Source organism: Hylobates moloch, unplaced genomic scaffold (genome assembly GCF_009828535.3).
Source record: "Hylobates moloch isolate HMO894 unplaced genomic scaffold, HMol_V3 SCAFFOLD_13, whole genome shotgun sequence".
Lineage (NCBI taxonomy): Eukaryota > Metazoa > Chordata > Mammalia > Primates > Hylobatidae > Hylobates > Hylobates moloch.
In genome coordinates this window covers 92,310,450-92,332,211 of record NW_026652288.1, presented here as the reverse complement: position 1 = coordinate 92,332,211, position 21,762 = coordinate 92,310,450, and the positions used below count along the sequence as shown (strand labels likewise).

The following is a 21,762-nucleotide window of genomic DNA, read 5'->3' as shown; positions in this document are numbered from 1 at the left end:
CCATCTTCTCAAGTAGTGAAAATATTTTGCCATCACAAGGAGTCACACTTTTTTTTAATTAAAAAGAAATTACTAGAGCACAGGCGTTGTTTCTGTAATAAAAGGACTTTTTTTGTGAGACATTAGTTGAAAATCGGGATTCATATAACGAATTAAATATGCTTGTAACTCCAACCTGTCCTTAGGATTTGCTTGTCAATTTCCCCAAATTTGTCCTAGTTATCTGCATTTTAAAATAAACCCATTGCTGAAAGTCGTGGTGATTCAATCCACTAAGCCACTGGAAGTATAAACTAAACTAGCTTTTACCTGAGTTGAATAATTTCTAGTGCAGTAACTAGAATAGCTGTTTATGACTGGGATAGTAAAATATACTTTCATTACTCTGTATCCAGTGTCCTTGATGTTTTAATTTATGTGACCATACAAACTTAACCAGAGACACAAAGTCCTACATTGGCCCAAGTATGATTCCATACTTAGAGGATCTGATAACTTAAAACCAGTGAGGTGAGCAACTAAATGTCAGAGATAGCATTTTTTATGCACAGCAACTTGTTCAACTCGTTAACCATCCCTGTTAAGACGACTGCCTTGTAAAATAACCACACACAACTTCCGGCCCTTCCTTTTAGCTGTGTTCATTTGAAGCCATTTTAAAAAACATTACCAGATTTTCTGTCTTGAAGATGAGCGTGGTTATACAACCAGGATTTTATTCTGGCTAAAAAATACCTAACAGTGAGAAAGGATGTCTCAATATATTTAAAAAAAAGCTTCAAGAGAACCACTTTAAAATGATCTTCCTACCACACAAAAACACCATCAGGTAAATCAGCCCTCTATACACCAAGATTTGGCAAATCAAAAGCATAAGATCAAATCTGTAATAATTAACTTCCTGAGTAAAATTACCGTGCTACAGCTTACTGCAACAAAGCCAAAGTATTACAACAAGATGGTATTATAACGACATCATTAGCTTGGTTTCCTAATAAAGCACATATCTGGGATATCTGAATTTACAATGCTAAAAATAAGAGAGCCAACATTTGTAGGAGGGAGTGGTAGGCAGTTCTTATTTATAAATTTTTTTTTTTTTTTTTTTTTGAGAATGATGCCCACTGCAAAACGAAGTAACAGAAGGCTGGCTCTGTAACACCACACTTCTTGGTCTTAACGTTAAAATGCTTTTCTAGAGCAGAAGGGAAAAAGGTATCAGTGCTTTCGTCCCACAAAAATAGTTTGTTTCACTAAATTTTACCACTGCCTTTAGAATTAGTAAATGAAAACACTAACTTGTAGAAGCATTAAGTTAATGCGATTTAGAAATTAAATAGTAACCGGCCTCATCACACAGATAAGGTTAGGCTTCTTCAGCCAGGGGCAATTTCTGTCCTAATTGTCACAGCTGCCTTAGTGCTGTACTTTCTGCGCTGTAGCTGCCAGGAGGCAGAAAAGATTTTTCTCTCTGAATTAATTCTGGGAAAGGTGGCGCTTTTTATAGGCCTTAAATCACCCTTTTCTAAGATTTTCTGTTGGTGGTGTCCAGATGTTCCAATAATACTGGAGAGTTAACTCTTCCTTCCAAACCTGTCTCTTTCAAACTGCCTTGAGGAGAACGGGAAAAAAGTAAGGTTCACACTCGAAAAGTTTCACTCGGGGTGGGGTGACGACGAGGTAGGAAAGAAACGACAGTACGTACCGGTCATAACTATCGTACAATACGTATCGTTTCCGAAGCTAGACCGGGAGCTGGCACAGTCTTTCCCCTTTCCAGGTCCTGGGGAGAAACGTCTCTGGTTGAGGGAGTTAGACTACCTACGACAGCCTCCTCCTCGGGAATCAACACAGCTGTGAATCGTGACACGCTTCCAGAAGTCCGTGACGAGTGGGGGCAGAAGACAGGTTCTTCGCTTCCCCTTCACCCAAACACGTCCCAAATTGTTCGAGGCAGGAAAAGCACACCTCTCTCATCTCCCCAAGACCTACTCTCGCTCAGCTCCCTCGCCCTGTTTCCTCAGGGGGCACCGCCACCCCGCTCGGGACTCCCGCCTCTGGCCACAGCGGCCCCGGAGCGGCAAGGCGGAGGAAGTAACGGAGAAGCGCCGGCTAGAAGCGGCCGCCTCCCGCCGCTCGGCGCCAGCCTCGGCGGCCCAGGCTTAGAGGCGAGACGAGCCCGGGGGCCGCACCGGGCTTCTCCGGCTCTGGGCCCCGCGCCCGTCCCCGCTGCGGCCTAGCCGGACGCCCGCGCCCTGGCCTCCCGGCTCGGCGCCGCCAGCCTTTCCCCGCACCCCGGGCCGAGAGGCCGCGCGGGGGCGGACGAATGGAGGTGGAGGGGCGGGGGCACCTACCAGCTGCTGCCGGATCCAGCGCCACATTCCCCCGTCGTCGCCGTCCCGGTCCCGCGGGGCGCGGAGGCCGCGGGGCTGCAGGTGGAGGCCGACAAGACAGAGGCGGGAGCGGGCGAGCCCCTCCGGCCGAAGTTCCGCTTACCACCGCCGCCGCCACTGCCTCACTCCCCGCGCCGCGTCCCCATCCCGCGGCGTCGGCCCCGAGTCTTACAGGCGCGGCCGCGGCGCCGCCCCCGCCCGGCGCAGCTGAGCCTGCCGCCGCGCCGCAGCCACCTTCATTATTGACCGTTGTTACCCGAAGCACCCCCGCAACCCCACCCCCGCCCCGCCCCGCCCCGCCCGGCCCCCCGTCTCCACCCAGGACCGCCCCCGGCGCCCCGGCCCGCCCCCGGACGTGACGAAAGGGGGTGCGCGGACCGAGGGGGGCCTGGCGCGCCCCGCCGCCGTTCCGAGTTGGGGGGCTCTGTGTTGTGGGTCCGGGAAGAAGCGAGCGTGGAAAGGGGCCGAGTTCTCAAACGCTGTTTCTGTCCACTGCCACCCTCCTCCCCGTTCTGGGAGTGGGATTAAGTCGTGTCTGTGGGTCTGGCCATCTCCGGAGTCTGCAGCTTGGGGCGGATTCCGCGGTCTTTACCTCCTGTTACTGGTCTGTTTCAGGCTCTCTGGCTTCTTTGGTTCACGCGTCTCCCGACACGCATACGCACAGTCCTGAGCGTACGTGACTGAAAGTTAATCCCCAGAGGTCCCAGTTTGGGTTCCGTCAAGTTGTCAGAGCTTTTGTGTCAACACAAGTCAGGCCTCTTCTTTAGCAAATGGCTGAGACGGGGCTAGGGAAATCTTGATCACACCCATTAAGTGATTGGAAAGCGTTGCAATTCCCCTGAGCCTGGTACAGCCTGGACCCGTGTTTCTAGGAGAATGGATGAGATATTCTGTCTTGTCGTGTGCTAAATTGGACAGGTTCAGGGGAAGATAATTTGTATAAAAAGGTAGTTCTTTGCTGTTAACTGCCAAACTTCTGCAATCAAAAACACCCGTAGAAGTAATTTGACCTAGATTAAAAAAGTGTGTGGATGACAAGCTCAGAAGGAATATACAAGCAACTGGAACAAGGCTTTGATTTAAAGGTTTGGCGTTGTTTAAAAGCAGCCCCGTATACATATTGTGTTATGTATATGTATTGAATGCTGTATTTTTGCTGAATTAAAGCACACTTCACCGACAGACGTTTGTGGTTAAAAAAAAAAAAAAAATTAAGCGGCTGGGCGTGGTGGCTTACGCCTGTAATCCCAGCACTTTGGGAGGCCGAGGCGGGTGGATCACGAGGTCAGGGGATCGAGACCATCCTGGCTAACATGGTGAAACCCCATCTCTACTAAAAAATACAAAAAATTAGCCAAGCGTGGTGGCGGGCGCCTGTAGTCCCAGCTACTCAGGAGGCTGAGGCAGGAGAAGGGCATGAACCCGGGAGGTGGAGCTTGCAGTGAGCCGAGGTGGTGCCACTGCACTCCAGCCTGGGCGGCAGAGCGAGACTCCATCTCAAAAGAAAAAAAATATTTAAGCAAGAACAAATCTAAATGAGATTAGCATGACTAGGCAGGTCGTTGAATATGTATCCTCAATCTTCTAGTTTCAGTAGACATTTCTTACTATATAATGCTTATCCAGCACCACAAATAGAATCTTTCTTTGGGGATATTTGTGATCTATAAAACCAACATGGAATTTTATATTACAAATCATCCAACTTCAAAAAATAGCTAGATATTTGAAAAGTCATCTTACTTTTATTCTTATGGCTAAACCTTACTTTATGACCCTAAAAGGAAGTTTGAGATGTATTTAGTGACAAAACCTTACTACCACTCATGGAGCACTGTGTCCTGTATCAAGTTCTTCATTTGTATGCTGTAATTTAACTCCAATCAATCTCATGAAGTAGGTATTATTTCCATTTTGTATAGATGCAGATATGGAGGCTCACACTAATTTGGCAAAGCTAGGATTCAGATTCTGGATTGTCAGGCAATAGTGCTCACGCTCTTAAGCTATGTCCAGAAATAAAAATATGGCCACGCTTACTTTTATTCATCTGCAAATGGTTTGGTTACAAAGTAGGCCTGGAAATTTTTATTTATATACCGCTAAAATTTTTCAAGATAACATAAGAAATAGCAATCTGGAGAACACTTTGGGTATCATTATTTAATTGTGCCCCAAATTTCAAAAGGAAGAAGTTGGGAGAAGGAAGGGGTTGATTCCTAGTGCTCTGGTGAAATATGGTAAGAAGTAATCTCAAGGCAACTATGTAAAGATCAAATTGAAGCTCAAACTGTCAGGAACAGAATGAGCAGCCCAAGTAGTGTTTTAAGCCTTTTTTTTTTTTTTTTTTTGAGACGGAGTCTCGCTCTGTCGGCAGGCTGGAGTGGAGTGGCCTGATCTCTGCTCGCTGCAACCTTCGCCTCCTGGGTTCAAGCGATTCTTCTGCCTCAGCCTCCCGAGTAGCCGAGTAGCTGGAACTGCATGTGCACCACCACGCCCAGCTAATTTTTGTATTTTTAGTAGAGACGGGGTTTCAGCATGTTGTCCAGGATGGTCTTGATCTCTTGACATCGTGATCCACCTGCCACGGCCTCCCAAAGTGCCAGGATTACAGGCATGAGCCACCATGCCCGGCCATTTTAAGCATTTTTTTAAGAGCAGTACTATACACCTCATGTTCGTACAAGGAGCATAAGATAGGAGAGCGTTTTTATACTGCAGGGGACAAGGGAAAGCTCTCCCCTTGGCCCTCTGAAGATTTGAAGAAAAATCAACTTGCAAAAGGCGGATTAGAGAAAAGGCGTATAAATTTATTTAATGTGCACACAGTGTGCACATAAGGAGAATCATAGAGTGATTGCCAACCCCCTAAGTGGTTGACAAGCTTATATACCATCCTGGCTAAAACAGCTTATGGGAGTGGGGAGAAGAGGAATTCTGTTGAGGAAGTTACTAGGGAAGATGAATGGATCAGGGAACAGAGATTAATTAACTTGTATGTTATTTTGTCAAAGGGTCTATTAGGTGTGGTTGCATCCTTGGTCTTACAGGAAGGGGAAGGAAAAATAATTGTTCCTTTTGATGGTTCTAGATCTTGGGCAGATAAAGGAACTTCAACTTCATCATGTGCTTTGGGAGAGATGGTGGGGGCAAAGAGGGGAGGCCAGAGAGATTTTGCGGCTTCTTCAGTTCAGCATGTCAAAACACTATAGTTGGGATATTGATTTCTGAGCCCCAACAATAGTATAATTATAACCACTTGGTGGTGAAATCAGTTTAGTGTGTCATGATCTGTATTTTAAAAAATAGAATAGAAAACATCAGAATACATGGCACAGAGTAAGTACTTACACGTATTGTTTTGTGAATTTTTCATACACATGTACCTCAGGTCACAATATAAAAGCAATTTCCTCCTATTGGTTATGGTTAGAAAGGTTTGAAAAACATTGAGATGGCTAAATACAGAACTTAAGGACTTAAGAAGGCAGGCACCAGCTATAAAGGAAAGGGAAAAAAATGCTTGGAGCCAGTGGTAATTCATTCAATCCACACTTATTTCTTACATGTATTGAGCATCAAATGTATGCATAACAACTGCCTAAAACTAGGAGGAGACACAAAGGCAACTTTTAAGGTGAGCCTGTCTTCTCTGGGTAGTTTAAAATCTAGTTAGAAAAAGAGGTTGAAGAGGGGAATCAGTTAAATAACAATCCAAGTCAGTATGGGATTAAGTCCTAAAGAAATATACTGACAGTAGACACTAATTTCAGAAAATTGATGTGAGCAATAGCAGTTGGGGAAGGCTTCAGAAGAAAGGAACTGAATTTAAGCTGAACTTGAAGTGGGAGAATGAAGGTAGGAGGGAAAGACTTTCCAACAGGAAGAAATGCAGGAGCAAATACAGAGTCAAGAAAGCTCAAGATGTTTGAGGTACAACTAACTTGGAGTAGTTAAGAGGTGAGATTGGGTAAGTAAGGGGAGGCATAGTGTGGGTTGAATTTCTGTCTAGTCATAAGAGTTTACAGGAAATGGGCAATCTCTGGAATTTTCTAATCAGGTTAATGGCAGGTTGAAATCAGAGTATTAGTCCATAGACACTATATGTGATAGGTTGGAGAGAGAAGAAAGGTCAGATAGGAAGTTATTGCAAGAGTGAAACATTAAGTTGAAAAGTGCTGGACTGGCAAAGAACCAGAAGTAACAAACTGTTACAGGAAGCTGTGCCGTGATGCAGGGAAACGAAAGTTAAGCTGTACCAAGTGAAGTAACAGAAACTCCGAGAGAGTAAGTTTACCAGCATCTCATAACAACCACTGAATAAATGGTAAATATGGTTCTTATTGTTGAGTAAACTTGCTAATGTAATTCTGTGCTAGTTATTCTGTGAGACATGTTCATTCCCAGGAGAAAAACATCTCCTAGTTCAGTACAATATTCTCAGCTGTAACACAGACAAAAAAAAGAGGGCTGTTTTTCTTGATGAGAACATCTTGGACCATCAATAGGAAGCACAGACTATGATGTTGTTAAGGTCGACATTTGTGGCTCATTCATTCTGGTACCCACAGCGTCTAAGGAGTACTCAGTAAATGTAAAAGGAACTAAGAAAGCCAATGACTGAGTAGATTTGGAGAAAAACATCAAAGTGATATAGAGCCAAGCACACTGAATAGCTTTAGTAGATCCCAAACTATGCAGTAAGACCGGTGGTCACCATCCTTTAGATCCAGGGCACTTCCTGTTGTGTGCCTTTCAGAACTCTTCAAGGGTCAGTCTGCTTGAAGGACACAGCCTCGCCAATCTGTTGCCCTAAATATTTCTATACTGATAGAGCTATCAGATGGGCATCAGAATCTGCTCTATCTCATTTTTTAAAAGGATAACTTTTGGCCGGGCGCAGTGGCTCACGCCTGTAATCCCAGCACTTTGGGAGGCTGAGGCGGGCAGATCACGAGGTCAGAACATCGAGACCATCCTGGCTAACATGGTGAAACCCCGTCTCTACTAAAAATATAAAAAAAAATTAGCTGGGCGTGGTGGCGGGCACCTGTAGTCCCAGCTACTCAGGAGGCTGAGGCAGGAGAATAGTGTGAACCCGGGAGGCAGCGCTTGCAGTGAGCCGAGATCACACAGCTGCATTCTAGACTGGGCGACAAAGCGAGACTCTGTCTCAAAAAAAAAAAAAAAAAAAAAAAAGGACAACTTTTCACTTCCTCAAAATCATCAATCTAGTACTAGGTTACAAATTACTACGTTTAAAAAGCATTTTCCTTCTGATTATCATTTCAGGACTTCCAGACCAGACTTTAGGCAAAGAAAGAACAGACTTTAAGCAAACTTTTCTGTACTGAACAGGATTATATATTTTATCACCTTGTGAAGAATTTCATTAGAAACAACATCTCATTGCATATTTGCATCTTTTCTTGAAAATTCCTCAAATATATCTATTGTGGGCAATTATATAAATTCATCTTTATTTTTAGGCTACTTATGCTTACACAGAACTGATACTCAAAGCCAATGTGAGAATTAGAACTCACAAAAATGATCACTTTTTTTGAAAGGTGAGAAAGTACACAAAACATAAATATGTTCTGTACCTTCCTTCTTCCTTATTTTTAAGTTGCCTTTTAATAACTTGACACTATCTTTGGATGAACTAGATGTGGGATTCTATTACCTCTCTTGTGAAAGACAGAATGGGAAAAAAAGGAATGAACTTTGTTGTATATGTTTTTGGCTTAAGGAGGGGAAGTTAAATAGCCAAGTGGCTTCTGATGAAATTACTGACAGAAATATTGGTGGCCTCAGATCAGCTGCAGCAAAACTAAAATTGTTAAAACTGTTATCGTTAAGACAGGCTGCGGTGCTTAACCAACTTTTGGGGCTATCTGTGCTGCACTGTAGATCAAATTGCTTAGCCATAGGAGGCATTAGTTTTACAATAGTTTATCTTATAGATGTCACAAGTTTCATTTTTTGAGGTTAGATATTTTATGAGTTTTTTTTCTGATTAAAATGACTGCATTAGCTAGGTATTTGCTAACAGCTGCTTCATAGATTTTCTGGGCTAAAGCATTCACAAGTTGTGTTCAATGGCAAAAACCTCTGGAGTCCTTGCCCTTATATTTCTATTAGAATAGATCCAAAATTGCTTTCTAAGGAAAATCTTGGCTTACCCCACAAATGTTTCCTCTGTTTCCTTAATTTTTATAACACAGCATTAACTCCATTCCTAGTTCTGATGACTACTAATGCAAATGAATATGCTCTAAATCGTTGACACGACTCTGCTTTTTGGATATTTTCAGAAATGCTGAGTCGCGAGAAGTAACACTTCGGGAAGATTTCCTGAAATCTGCACTGTATTTGGGTGATCTAATTTTTATCTTTAGATTAAAAAAATTATGAGAAGTCTTTTTTTTTTTTTTTTGGATAGTCTTCTTTTGATTCCTCCTATGATTACTTTTACCGAACTGCTGTTTAGGATCACACAAATACCCTAAGTCTAGGGATGGTAGGAGACGCAGCCTCAGAAACCCCTGACTGACTGTTTTTACTGTGGAGATGCATCTGAGAACACGCTAGCTTATCAGACTGTGTTCTCTTAACAGGAGCCTGCAGAAATTTAGTACCACAAATAACTGCTTTTTTTTCTTTTCTTTTTTTTTTGGAGACAGGGTTTCACTGGAGTGCAGTGATGCAATCTTGTCTCACTGCAACCTCCACCTCCCGGGTTCAAGCTGTTCTCCTGCCTTAGCCCCCCAAGTAGCTGAGACTACAGGCATGAACCACCACACCCAGCTAATTTATGTATTTTTTGTAGAAATGGGATTTCACCATATTGCCCAGGCTAGTCTTGAACTCCTGAGCTCAAGCAATCTGCCCGCCTTGGCCTCCCAAAGTGCTAGGATTATAGGCGTGAGTCACTGCGCCTGGCCAACTGCTTTTCTTGAGCAACTAGTTTTATAATCTTGTGGGCATTTTGAATTATATAATTGAATGTGCTTCCTTTCGTTGTTGTGTTGGTTGTTCAAAAATTCAGAGGCTTACTTTTAGCAAGTGCCCAGACCCTCCGGTGTACATTTTGTGAATTACTTTTACCCCAACTTCTTATTTTGTCTATTCTTGGTTTCTTTTTGGTTGGTTACTTCACTTCCTTTATATCTTATTATACTATATATATATATTTTAAGCCACCTTCAATATTTTTTGAATAGAAGAAATAAAGGACAATGTAAGACATAATTATTCATGATTATGCCACAAAGATTAATTTAAAAATGAGGTAATGAGCTTCAAATAATCTAATCTGAAGATTATTCAATTTCCTTACCTCCACCATAATTACACGTGTATTTTCACTATTTTACAATGACTGTACATGTAATTTGTATGAGTAGAAGATTGACAGGAAAGAAACAAAATGATGAGTAAAGGCTGAAGCCAGGTAAGGCAGGGTGTGAAAAGAGGGGAAAAAATGTAAGTGAGAGGGAAATATGCTGAATCCAGGAGAAAACAAGCACCGTTCTTTCAGGATGCAAGGAGTAGCATGGGTTGGAAGTGGAGAACTGGGAAATACTGATTCAAAGAGACTGCTGTGTGGGATGCAGGAAGAAAGTGGCTAGTTGTTCAAGAGATTAGCATTCCCACAGTATCCAGTATCTCTCCAAGTACTTTGCACATTGGTCATCATGTAATTAATTGTTTGCTGTAACCTCTTTAATGTCTGTCTTTCCCATGAGACTGTTCTGGAGGGCAAGGACTCAGTTTGTGGAATTCATCAAGAGCTCAAGTGTTCGTTTGTGTGACCAGCTGTTCTATAAAGAATAAGTAAATTTTATGGCTAGGTGCGGGGTGGCTCAGCACTTTGGGAGGCCACGGCAGGCAGATCACTTGCAGGAGTTCAAGACCAGCCTGGCCAACATGGTGAAACCCTGTCTCTACTAAAAAATACAAAAATTAGCCGGGCATAGTGGCGGGTGCCTGTAATCCCAGCTACTCAGGAGGCTGAGGCAGGAGAATCACTTGAACCCAGGAGGCGGAGGTTGCAGTGAGCCAAGATCTTACTACTGCACTCCAGCCTAAGTGACAGAGCGAGACTCCATCTCAAAAAAAAACAAAAACAAAAAACAAAACAAAAAAACAAAACTAGCTTTTAAGTGATCGGTGAAGAAATCAGGGAATTTTCTAGACATCAATGATAAAATGGACTTTTATGAATTAAAAAGGGTAAAAGAAGATGACTTACTAGTTGAAAAGACCAAATGAAGAGGCGTTTTCCTATACAATACTGATTCAATCAGAGACTTCGCAGACTATTCAGTGTTGCTATTCTGGTGAGGTAAATTGGTTTCCTGTAGATAATTCCTAGTGAAATACAACATAAATGTGTCATTACAATCAATTGCTGACAGTTTTATATGGCCCATTCATAAAATCATACTAAGCACTTTCCTATTCTGGTGTTCAGATACTAACCTCTGGACCTCTCTCTCCACCATCACCTTTTCTGCCACCATTCAGTTATTCCACAAATGTTTGCTAAGCATGTAGCAAACACTAGCCATTGTCCTAGGTGCCTGGGTGAAGAGTCCCATAGGCCTTGCCTTCAAGGAGTTCATAGTTTAAGACCTGGGACACTGCTTCAGAATTAGGTTATTAACAGCAACACAATTTTATGTCTACCATCTTGAGTATAATAAAAATATTGTAGGTGAGAGTATTCAGAAAGGTACTGACCATACCTGTGTTGGAAATTACAGATACATGGAGTAAAAGATAAAGTTTTGAAATTGTTGGTTTTGTCAGCTCCCATTTAAGACTTTCTTGTTCACTGACCAGGTCCTTAATGATTCAACGGAGGCATGATAACTTTATTGGATGGAGCAATACTTCTTGCTAATCAGCATATACACACCCAGTGACCTTGCATGAAGAAGCAGCCTGTCTGCAGAAGATTGCATCTCATCTATACAAAGCAGGAGTGATGTTGTCAATGTGTGTGTGTGCATGCATTTATTTATCTGTATGCTTGTGCAGAGAGGGGAAGATGGGGGAGGGGATGTGGCTTTGTTACTTAGCTTGCTTGATTTTTATCCACAGTTATTAAGAGGTAAAATATTGCAGCTCAACCCCTAGAAGTGGTCGTTTGCTTTACAGAGAGGAAAATCTCTGCCCCATTACCATGGCTTGCACTTCCAGCCCCAAAAGGCAAAAAGAGGGAGCACGTAACTCAGTGGAATCAATAGCATGACCAGAAAGTCAATTCAGTCATATGATGGTGGATCAGTATCATCACTGTAAAGGAGAGGAGATCGCTGTACTGTTAGATGCATCACTTTGACTTTCCCCCATCACTGTGGAAAAAGGAGGGAAAAAAACCCTCAATCATAATGGGAAAGGTAAACAGTTTTTCAAACTTACAAACGTATGTACATGTCTTCCTCTGTATCATTTTATATATATTATGTATGTACCTGTACAAAAAGATGTAAATATCACTTAACCTTGAGTAATATAATACATGTGAAATCTAATTATTAGCTTTTAGTTCCACTAAGTATTAATAATTAACAGTAACTTCATTGAGTGTGAGAATTCCACAAGGTTGCGTTAGAATTCTAAATGACATTTTGTTTTTGCTTTATTGGGCTCTGATATGTCAGACAAGAGAATTCAACTTTTCTCCTGTGTGAATGAATTCAATAGTCTGTTGAGAGAGATGCCAGTTTTTAGTTTGCATCCACCATTTTTATTTTTAGCTCCATCTGTTGTCTTTTATCAAGTTGCTGTTAAAACTCTGATAAAATGCTTGGTTTGTAGCATTGATATTGTCCCCACCAGCTTCCCTAAAATGAGCGCTCCAATTCTAATCCCCAAATATGTTTGAATTTGTCTCCAGTTGACATCCAAAAGTCTCATCTTCCTGGATTTCCTTCCTCCTCTTGCCCCCTCTGCCCTTTCCCACTATCCCAGTTCCTAGCATCTCCCTGACCCTTGGGTTAGAGCCCAGGGAGATGGACCACTGAATCCAACCTGGGAAAATGACAGGAAGTACGTGCATTCTTCAAAGTGAGGTATTTGCTGTTATTGAGCATCTATTTTAACATAACTTGGATGCAGTAGTATTAATTTGTATATGAATATTTCATTTAATAATAATTATTGAGACTGTCCTCTATATCAGAGGTAAGCATATACAGTACAGTCTGCTCTTTAACTCCTTTTTCCTCATCTGACTCAATTTTCTGTTGATTAAATGTTAGACTGAGAATAAAAGTATACTTGTTAGATTTGTCTACTTATTGAAAGCTGCAGTTTTGGCTAGGCATAGTGTGGCTTATACCTGTAATCCCAGCACATTGGAAGGCCGAGGTGGGAGGATGGCTTGAGACCAGGAGTTTGGGACCAGCCTGGGCAATATAGCAAGACCCCGTCTCTACAAAAAATAAAAAAAAAAAATGAAAAGAAAACTGCAGTTTAAATGTGACTCTATTCACACTATTAAACAGTGTACATTCTTGTAACTAATACAGAAGTGTCGTTCATAACAAATTTAGTTATTAATAAATGAGGCCTCTATATGGTAATCAAAGAAAATACTTGTGGAATGAAAGACATCTTTTGTGAATATACAGTGAGGGGAGTCTCAAAGCCTGTTACTTCTTTATAGTTCTCTCTCCAACGAAATATTATCTCTGTGGATGACAGTAGATCTTCAATATCTTGCTCTTACCTATCTTTATTATCTTTATTCCCAATTGGCTTCAGTTTCCCTCCTCTGCAAGCAATTGTCTTTATTTCATCATTCAGATAGACTGAGCCTTTCGAAAGCTGATGGATCAACAGAAGCCAGAAAATTATATATGCACACTGTATGTTTAATACTGGTGTGTGATCTGATTACTGTAAGCACAATGTTTTTTAAAAAATCTGTTCAAACAGAGTTTATATGAATAGCAACCTTTGTTCTCTCAGGCTTACTTGAGTGGAAAAAATCCTTTTGAGGCTATAAAGGAACTTGTGGTACAATATTGATTAATCAGTAATGCAAATTAGCTTTGAGTTTACCATTCAAATGTGGAAAAATATCTTTGAATAAAAAAGTGAGACCCTCACTTCTGGCTCTGTGCTTCTTTTGGTGGTCGATTCCCTCAGACATACCTCCCTCATAATGATGATGAGGATTATTACCTTATGAATTTAAAAAAATCATCTGTTGACCTTTACTATCATGCCTGAAATAAAGCTCCTAAGAAGAAAATATTAATTTCAGTTGAAGGTAAGTTCAATAGAGTTTCACTTCATCTCAACCACATTTTCCAAACCACTAGGCCACTAAATGTTCACTGGAGACTTTAAGATCATGGTAAAATTAGCAGTTTGGTAATAATTGATTTGAAGGCCAAGATACAATAGAGGCTCAAAACCCACAAACCCCAAATCTATTAAATTATCCTGTTTTGAATGTTTACTTTAAAAAAAGAGTAAGCAGATGATTTTAAAATAGTCACTTCATTTTGGATTGTATACCCTTCTGAGGAAGGATTAAATTGTATAGTATAACAAAGCTTTCTGAAGACTCAAGATTTGAGCTGATGTATTTTAATAAGGAAAAATTACTACCTGCTTGTTAATTTGGTCAAAAATATTATTTATCTATTTTTAAAAAATTAGCTGGGCATGGTGGTGCATACCTGTAGTCCCAGCTACTCAGGAGGTGGAAGTGGCAGGATTGTTTGAGCCTGGGAGGTTGAGGCTTCAGTGAGCCAAGATTGCGCCACTGCACTCTAATCTGGGTGTTAGAGCAAGACCCTGTCTCAAAAAAAAAAAAAGTTATTTATCTCTGAAGTCCCAGAGATGTGAAAATATATCATTAAATTTTAAATTATCAGTAACAATCAAGATTCAAGTTGCTTCAAGAATGCTAAAATTGACTTTATTTTATTGTCAGTTCCTTTATATTGTGCCTTTTCTGGATTTGTAGCCAATAATTTGTTAGAGCCAATTATGCTTGTTAATTTTCTTTTTCGCTATGACAAACTAGATGTATTCCCAGATTATCGTTTTGTAGGAATTACTCTTTGTTTTTCTTAAAACTATACACTGGTTTTTTATATGATTTTCCATGATCTTATTTAATCTCACAGCATGAGTTTAGTAATTATTTAGTAGCTATATGCCCACATTTTCTTGGCCCTGATTGACCTTTTAATCCACTATATACAATTTAATCCACATACCAGGCATTAAACAACAACAATAGAATCAATAATAATAATGGCTACTATTTGTTGAGGACTCACTAGGAGCCAAGCCCTGAACTAAATACATAACACATTATCTTATTTAATCCTCTCTAATCCCAACGAGGGCATTATTATATTCCTGTTATGACAGTATTAACTATTATATAGCTGCCATTTGTTAAGCTTGGTGGTATGAACTAAGTGCTTTACATGTATCATTTAATTCTCACAACAACTATATTTTGTTTATAGTTACATCAGCCATATGGTTAAAATGGTGGTTAAAGTACTAAAATACTTCCACAGTGGTCAGTGAAAAGCTGCTGCCCTGAGTTCCCCAAGTATCCTCCACACCACACCCTGTATCTCCAGTGGCTCAACTCTTCTCCTGGGGACCGCTCAACCTTGTCCTCAAATTCAGAAACTAAAGGATTAACAATGGGCACAGCAGGTGCTCCCAACATCGGGGCAATACCAGAGTCCATTCTGATTGGTTGGTGCCCAAGATGTATCAGGCATTAAATATTTTGACTATTAACAGGAACGTAGGTATTATAGTTCCCATTTTGCAGGTGAGGAAAATCACATAAGTACACAAAAGTTAAGCAACTTGCCTAAGATCACCCATCTAGGAACTGTCAGAACCGGAACACAAACCTAGGTCTCTCTCAGGTTAAAATCTCTGCTCTTAACTAGTATAGTGTGCTAAAAAATGGAGAATACCAGCTGACCATTGATGGGGACTTCCCAGGCCCAATGTGAATAGCTTTGGAACTCTGTACTCTGTGTCCGGCTACTTGTACGATGGATTTAATGTTTTTCATTCTTATCTTAAAGCTGTGAAAATACTGTTCTCTTAACTGGTTCCCAGACATAATAATGAGCATGCAAGTACTGGATTGATAATGGGTATTGCTTTGCATTATTTTGCTCTCATCCTATATTCACCAATTTAGCCCATGCTGTGTTATTTTGCAACAATCTCTCTATAAGTAAAAATTACCTTATTCGTTTTATGACTATGTCCCCACATAAACAGCCTTGGTATTCAGGCTAATTGTTAAACACATCAAGAATTGTAAGTTATAAAAGTAACATTTTAATATACTTTTAAACTATGCTTACTTTTATATAATTTAATGTCTAAAACCCAAAGACCAAAGGCTGAAAATCTTTGTTATTATGTTTTGCTTCTCTACTTCTGTGTCTCATCTACCATGTCTTTCTCTCCATTCCTGATAAAAAGCTAACTTCCAATTTAGTGTACATCATATCCAAGTCATTTATACAATCTTGTCCTTAATATTTAAGAAAATTATAATGCTATTATTACAGTTCTGTACATCTTTTAAAGTCAGTAACTTAGACCGACACATGAACCAACAATTCTGCCAACTACAAAGCACACTTCTATTTAACAAAATGCAGCAAATTCCCAGAACTGAGTATGCCACATCCATTCACCAAAGTGGGAAAATTTGACTAGGGGAAAAAGCAGAAGTACTGTGGTCATGGTGAAAGGGTGGTATTTGGAGATAGAAGAGGCAGACCTCTTGAAGATATGTCTGGCATCAAGTCACAGAGCCAAGAAGTTTTCTTTTTGTTTTTGTTTGTTTGTGACAGGGTCTCACTCTGTCTAGGGTCTGCTCACTCCAGGCTGGAGTGTAGTAGCACAAGCATAGCTCACTGCAGCCTTGACCTCCTGGACTCAAGGGATCCTCTTGCCTCAGCCTCCTATGTAGCTGGAACTACAGGCATGTGCTACCATGCCTGACTAATTTTTAAATATTTTAGAGAAACAGGTCTCACTGTGTTGAGAACTCCTGGCCTCAAGTGATCCTTCTGCCTGGGCCTCCCAGTGTTGAGATTACAGGCAGGATCCACTGTGCCAGGCCAGTGCCAGGCCTTCTTAATGGAGGCCTCAGCATTATATCTAAAGGCATCCTGGCTCTTTGGGACAGCATGTATCTATTGGTTGCTCTGATATTGCAAAATATATATTTAATCTTGTCCCCCATTTCCTGGCATATTGCTCCTAAAATCCTGTATGCTAATGAGATTTTATATATATATATATATGTATATATATATATATACATATATATATATATATATATTTTTTTTTTTTTAGATGAGTCTTGCTCTGTCACCCAGGCTGGAGTGCAGTGGCACAATCTCTGCACACTGCAACCTTCTCCTCCCGGGTTCAAGCAATTCTCCTGCCTCAGCCTCCCAAGTAGCTGGGATTACAGGTGCCCACCATCATACCCAACTAAGTTTTGTATTTTTAGTAGAGATGGGCTTTCACCATGTTGGCCAGGCTGGTCTCGAACTCCTGACCTCAGGTGATCCACCTGCCCTGGCCTCCCAAAGTGCTGGGATTATAAGTGTGGGCCACCGCACCTGGCCTGTAGTATCCTTTATAATAAACCAGTATATGTAAATATGTATTTCCCTGAGTTCTGTGAGCCACTCTAGCAAATTAATTAAGCCTGGGGGGGTGGGGCATGGGAACCCTGATTTATAGCAGGTCAGTCAGAAGCACAGGCCACAACCTGTGCTTAAAACTAGCATCTGAAATGGAGGGGTTTCCTGTGGGACTGAGGCCTCAACCTGAGGGATCTGATGCTATCTCCAGGTAAATAGTGTCAGAATTGAATTGAATTGGAAAAGCTACACACATATGGGGTCACAGAAGTGTTCTGTGTTGTGAGAGTATAGTAGGAGAAAATGAGTTTTTTTTTTGTTTGCATATTCTTACACTTGCATTCAAGTTTGCAGTAGGATTTTGGCTCTATCTGAGGCTCCTGGGACCAGCAGAGGAGTCAATCCCCGGCAGCACCAAGCAACCTCACCCCAAAGCAGCAGCAGGGATGAAATACCCACCTGCTCTCTCTCCTGGGCCCTGAGCAACACCTGGGGCCCTAAGGTTGTGGCTGCACAGCTCTCTGGTGACGTTTAATCTTGGGACTTTTGGTAGCATTTGGAAAGGAATGCAGTGTGCCCCAGCATCATCTTTGCACAAGTTCAAGGTGGCTGCAGGAAGGATCTGAGCTCAGAAAGTTGTAGGAACACAATTAAAGCTGGAGTTTTTCCTCACCATTCTACCCAAAGGGATCAGGATTGATGGGGAGAAGCCAAGGTGGAAGCTATTTGATTGCTGAGTACTGGAGCAAGCACTTTGTGGGAATTGCTTGAGGACCTAATGGAAGACAGAAGGGACTTGGAAGGGGAGGGCTGAATCTCTGGTACTACCCTGGAGAGGCCTGAGCCAGTGATGATTGTGGTATCCTCATTTCCTTGCATTGTTTTTTTCCTGGGAACCTCAGGAGTATCTGGGGGAAAAAAAGTCACGGGGAGGAGTTTTAAGATGGCTGACTAGATACATCTAGTATTTGTCTCTTCCACAAAGAGCACCAAAGAAGAACCAAAATGGCAAGTAGATAAATATGCTTCGAATAGATCATCTAAGAGAGAACACTAGAATTCAAGAGAGAAATGGTGGGAAATACCAAAGGCAAGGAAAGAGAGGGATGTGAGGCAACCTGCTGAGCTGGGATTGGCTGGGAGCCTGGAGAGACTTCCTAATGCAGGAAAGGGCAAGTTAGAGACCCCTCAGTCCACATTCCCATGGTGGATTCCTGCAATCCTAGCCACAGGAGAGCCCCTTGGCCCTTTTGGGCTGCCTGGAGACCACCCAATGGTACCCAATGGTACTACTCTAGAGAGGAAGCTCATACTGGGTCCCACAAATCCCAAAATCCTAAGCAGCTACAGCATGGTGCCATTTTGAGAGCCCAAACCCCATCAGATTGCATCTTGCCCTGGGGCCAACACCCCTGCAGCACTGAAGTGTGAGTAAAGGCACGTTCACCAGCCACCTGCCTATGGCTACCCCTAATGAGGGCAACTTCACCCTCTCTAGTAGGAGGGCCACAGTGGAGCCACTGCAGCCCCCACCTGAGCATATCACAGATGACCAGAAGGTCACCCACTTCTACCTACCATAGCTAGTGCCTGCATGCACAACTGGTGGAGGGACCTGAGGACAGGTCCACCCAGCCTGGCTCTACCACCCTCCCAGTACCCAAGCATGCCATCCAGGGATCTAGGGATTGCCCAGCCCAGTTCACCACCATTTACAGCTGAGTAGTCCTCCCAGGGTCTGAAGTGGGGCCTACACAATCTGCTGCTACTACCACAGCTGGAACCCACCCTGTGAGTCTGGGGATTGGTTCACCTAGCCCATCACAGCCACAACCAACACCAATGCAGACTGCTTGAGTCCCAGAGGGTTGTCCCACCACTGCTACTGCCATCACTGATGTTGCACCTGCTGCCCCATGGCCTGAGAACCTACCTACCCATCCCATCACCACCATTCCTGGCATCCAAGCAAGCCACCTGGAGACCCAAGAATTGGCATGCCTGGACCCACTAATACTGGTACCAATTTGCAATGCCCTAGGGCCCCAGGACAGGCACCACTGCATCACTGGGGCCCAAAGAATGTCCCACCTAGTGTCCCAGTCCCCAGCAAAATTTTACCAGAGCCTCCACTGACAATAAGTACAAATTCAAATAAATACAATTCTAAAAGATCTTCTCCATGGTATATTGCAGTCAAACTCAAATGTCAAAGGCAAAGAGAATTCTAAAACAGCAAGAGAAAAGCAACTACTCACTTATAAAGGAACCCCCTTCAGATCAGCAGATTTCTCCACTTGATCTCAGCCAAAAGGCTGAGAAGCAATAACAGATTTCTCTATAAGCAGAAACTTTACAGGCCAGGAGAGAATGGGATGATATAGTTAAAGTGCTGAAAGAAAACAGCTGTCGGTTGGGCACGGTGGCTCATGCCTGTAATCCCAGTACTTTGAGAGGCTGAGGTGGGTGGATCACTTGAGGTCAGAAGTTCAAGACTAGCCTGACCAACATGACAAAACCCCATCTCTACTAAAAATACAAAATTAGTTGGGTGTAGTGGCAGTCACCTGTAATCCCAGCTACTTGGGAGGCTGAGGCAGGAGAATCACTTGAACTCGGGAGGCAGAGGTGTCAATGAGTCAAGATGATGCCACCGGACGCCAGCCTGAGTGACAGAGCGAGACTCTATCTCAACCAACAACAACAAAATAAAACAACTGTCAATCAAGAATACTATATTCAGGCTGGGCGCGGTGGCTCACGCTTGTAATCCCAGCACTTTGGGAGGCCGAGGCGGGCGGATCACGAGGTCAGGAGATCGAGACCATGGTGAAACCCCGTCTCTACCAAAAATACAAAAAATTAGCCGGGCGTTGTGTCGGGCGCCTGTAGTCCCAGCTACTCGGAGAGGCTGAGGCAGGAGAAGGGCGTGAACCCGGGAGGCGGAGCTTGCAGTGAGCTGAGATTGCGCCACTGCACTCCAGCCTGGGTGACAGAGCGAGACTCCGTCTCAAAAAAAAAAAAAAGAATACTATATTCAGAAAACTTCTCCTTCATAAATGGAGAAATAAAATCTCTCCCATGTAAGCAAAAACTGAGAAAATTTATTATCATTAGACCAGCCCTTCAAGAAATGCTTAAGGGAGTCCTACAACCAAAAGTGAAAGAACAAGATCTACCATCATGAGAATATAAAAACCATGGGTAGAGAAGACACACAACAAGGAGGAGAAAAATGCTCCAATGTTACCACTGCAGAAAACCACCAAACCACAATGATAAACAATTAGCGAGAAAGAAAGTAACAAAGGACACACAAAACAACTAGAAATCAATTAATAAAACCACAGGAATAAGCCTCACATAACCCTCACATATCATTAATAACCTTGACAGCAAACAAATTAAACTTTCCACTTAAAAGATATAGACTGGCTGAATGGATTAAAAAAACAACAACAGCACAGCACGCAACCATATGCTGCATACAAGAAACTCATCTCACCTGCAAAGAGACGTATAGACTGAAAGTAAAGGAATGGTAAAAGATATTCCATGCAAACAAACCAAAAATGAGCAGGAGTGGCTATACTTACATCTGATAAGATAGACTTTAATTCCAAAACAGCAAAAAGAGACAAAGAAGATAATTATGTAATGGTAAAGACATCAATTCAGCAAGAAGATGTAACAAGTCTAAATACATATGCACCCAACACTGGAGAACCCAGATACATAAAGCAAATATTATTAGATCTAAATGGAGAGATACACAATATACAATACAACAATAGTTGGGGGCCTCAATCCCCCACTGTCATCATTAGACAGATCACCTAGACAGAAAATTAACAAAGAAAGATCTAAACTGCACATTAGACCAAATGGACCTAATAGATATTTAGAGATCATTTAACAAAACAGCTTCAGAGTTCATATCCTCTGATTAGCACATAGAACATTCTCCAGGATAGGCCATATGTTAGGACACAAAACAAGTCTCAATAAATTTTTAAAATTCAGATCTTTCACAGTATCTTCTCAAATCACAATGGGATAAAACTAGAAATCAATAAAAAAGAAACTTTGGAAACTGTTTAAATACATGTAAATTAAACACTATGCTCCAGAATGACCACTGGGTCAAGGAAGAAATTAAGGAAGAAACCAGAACAAATTTAAAAGTGAATGAAAATTGAAACACAACATACCAAAACCTATGAGAGATGGCAAAAGCAGTGCTAAGAGGTAAGTTTATAACAATAAATACCTAAATCAAAAAAGTAGAAAGGTTTCAAACAACCTAAAGATGCATCTCAAGGGACTAGACAAGCAAAAACAAACCAAACCCCAAATTAGTAGAAGGAAAGAAATAACAAAGAACAGAACAGAAATAAACAAAATAGAGACAAAAAACATTCAAAGGATCAATGAAATGAAAAGTTGATTTCTTGAAAAGATAAACAAAATTAATAAATCACTTGCTAGACTAAGAAAAAAGAGAGAAGATCCAAAGAAATAAAACCAGAAATGAAAAAGGCGACATAACAAGTGATACTACAAAAATGCAAAAGATAATCAGAACTATTATGAGCAACTATATATGAATACATTGGAAAACCCAGAGGAAATGGATAAATTCTTGGTCACATATAACCTACCAAGATTGAATCAGAAAGCAATAG

At 41.7% G+C, this 21,762-nt stretch overlaps 1 protein-coding gene across 8 annotated transcripts in view; it reads right to left on the bottom strand.

Annotated features, from left to right (window-relative positions):
- ATP11B (ATPase phospholipid transporting 11B (putative)) overlaps window positions 1-2,652 on the bottom strand; it is a 130,714-nt gene extending 128,062 nt beyond the window's left edge. For 6 of the 8 annotated variants that reach the window (XR_009209508.1, XM_058427028.1, XM_058427029.1 and 3 more), the window contains exon 1: window positions 2,355-2,652. Coding sequence is in view for 6 of the 8 variants with exons in the window: in XM_058427028.1 (XP_058283011.1) it covers window positions 2,355-2,381 (27 nt within the window). In the remaining 2 variants the exon portion in view is untranslated. Of the gene's footprint in view, window positions 1-1,705; window positions 1,784-2,354 lie in introns of all 8 variants that reach the window. The other 2 variants (XM_032174068.2, XM_032174063.2) reach the window with 2 other exon arrangements.
- Between the last annotated feature and the right edge of the window lie 19,110 nt (window positions 2,653-21,762).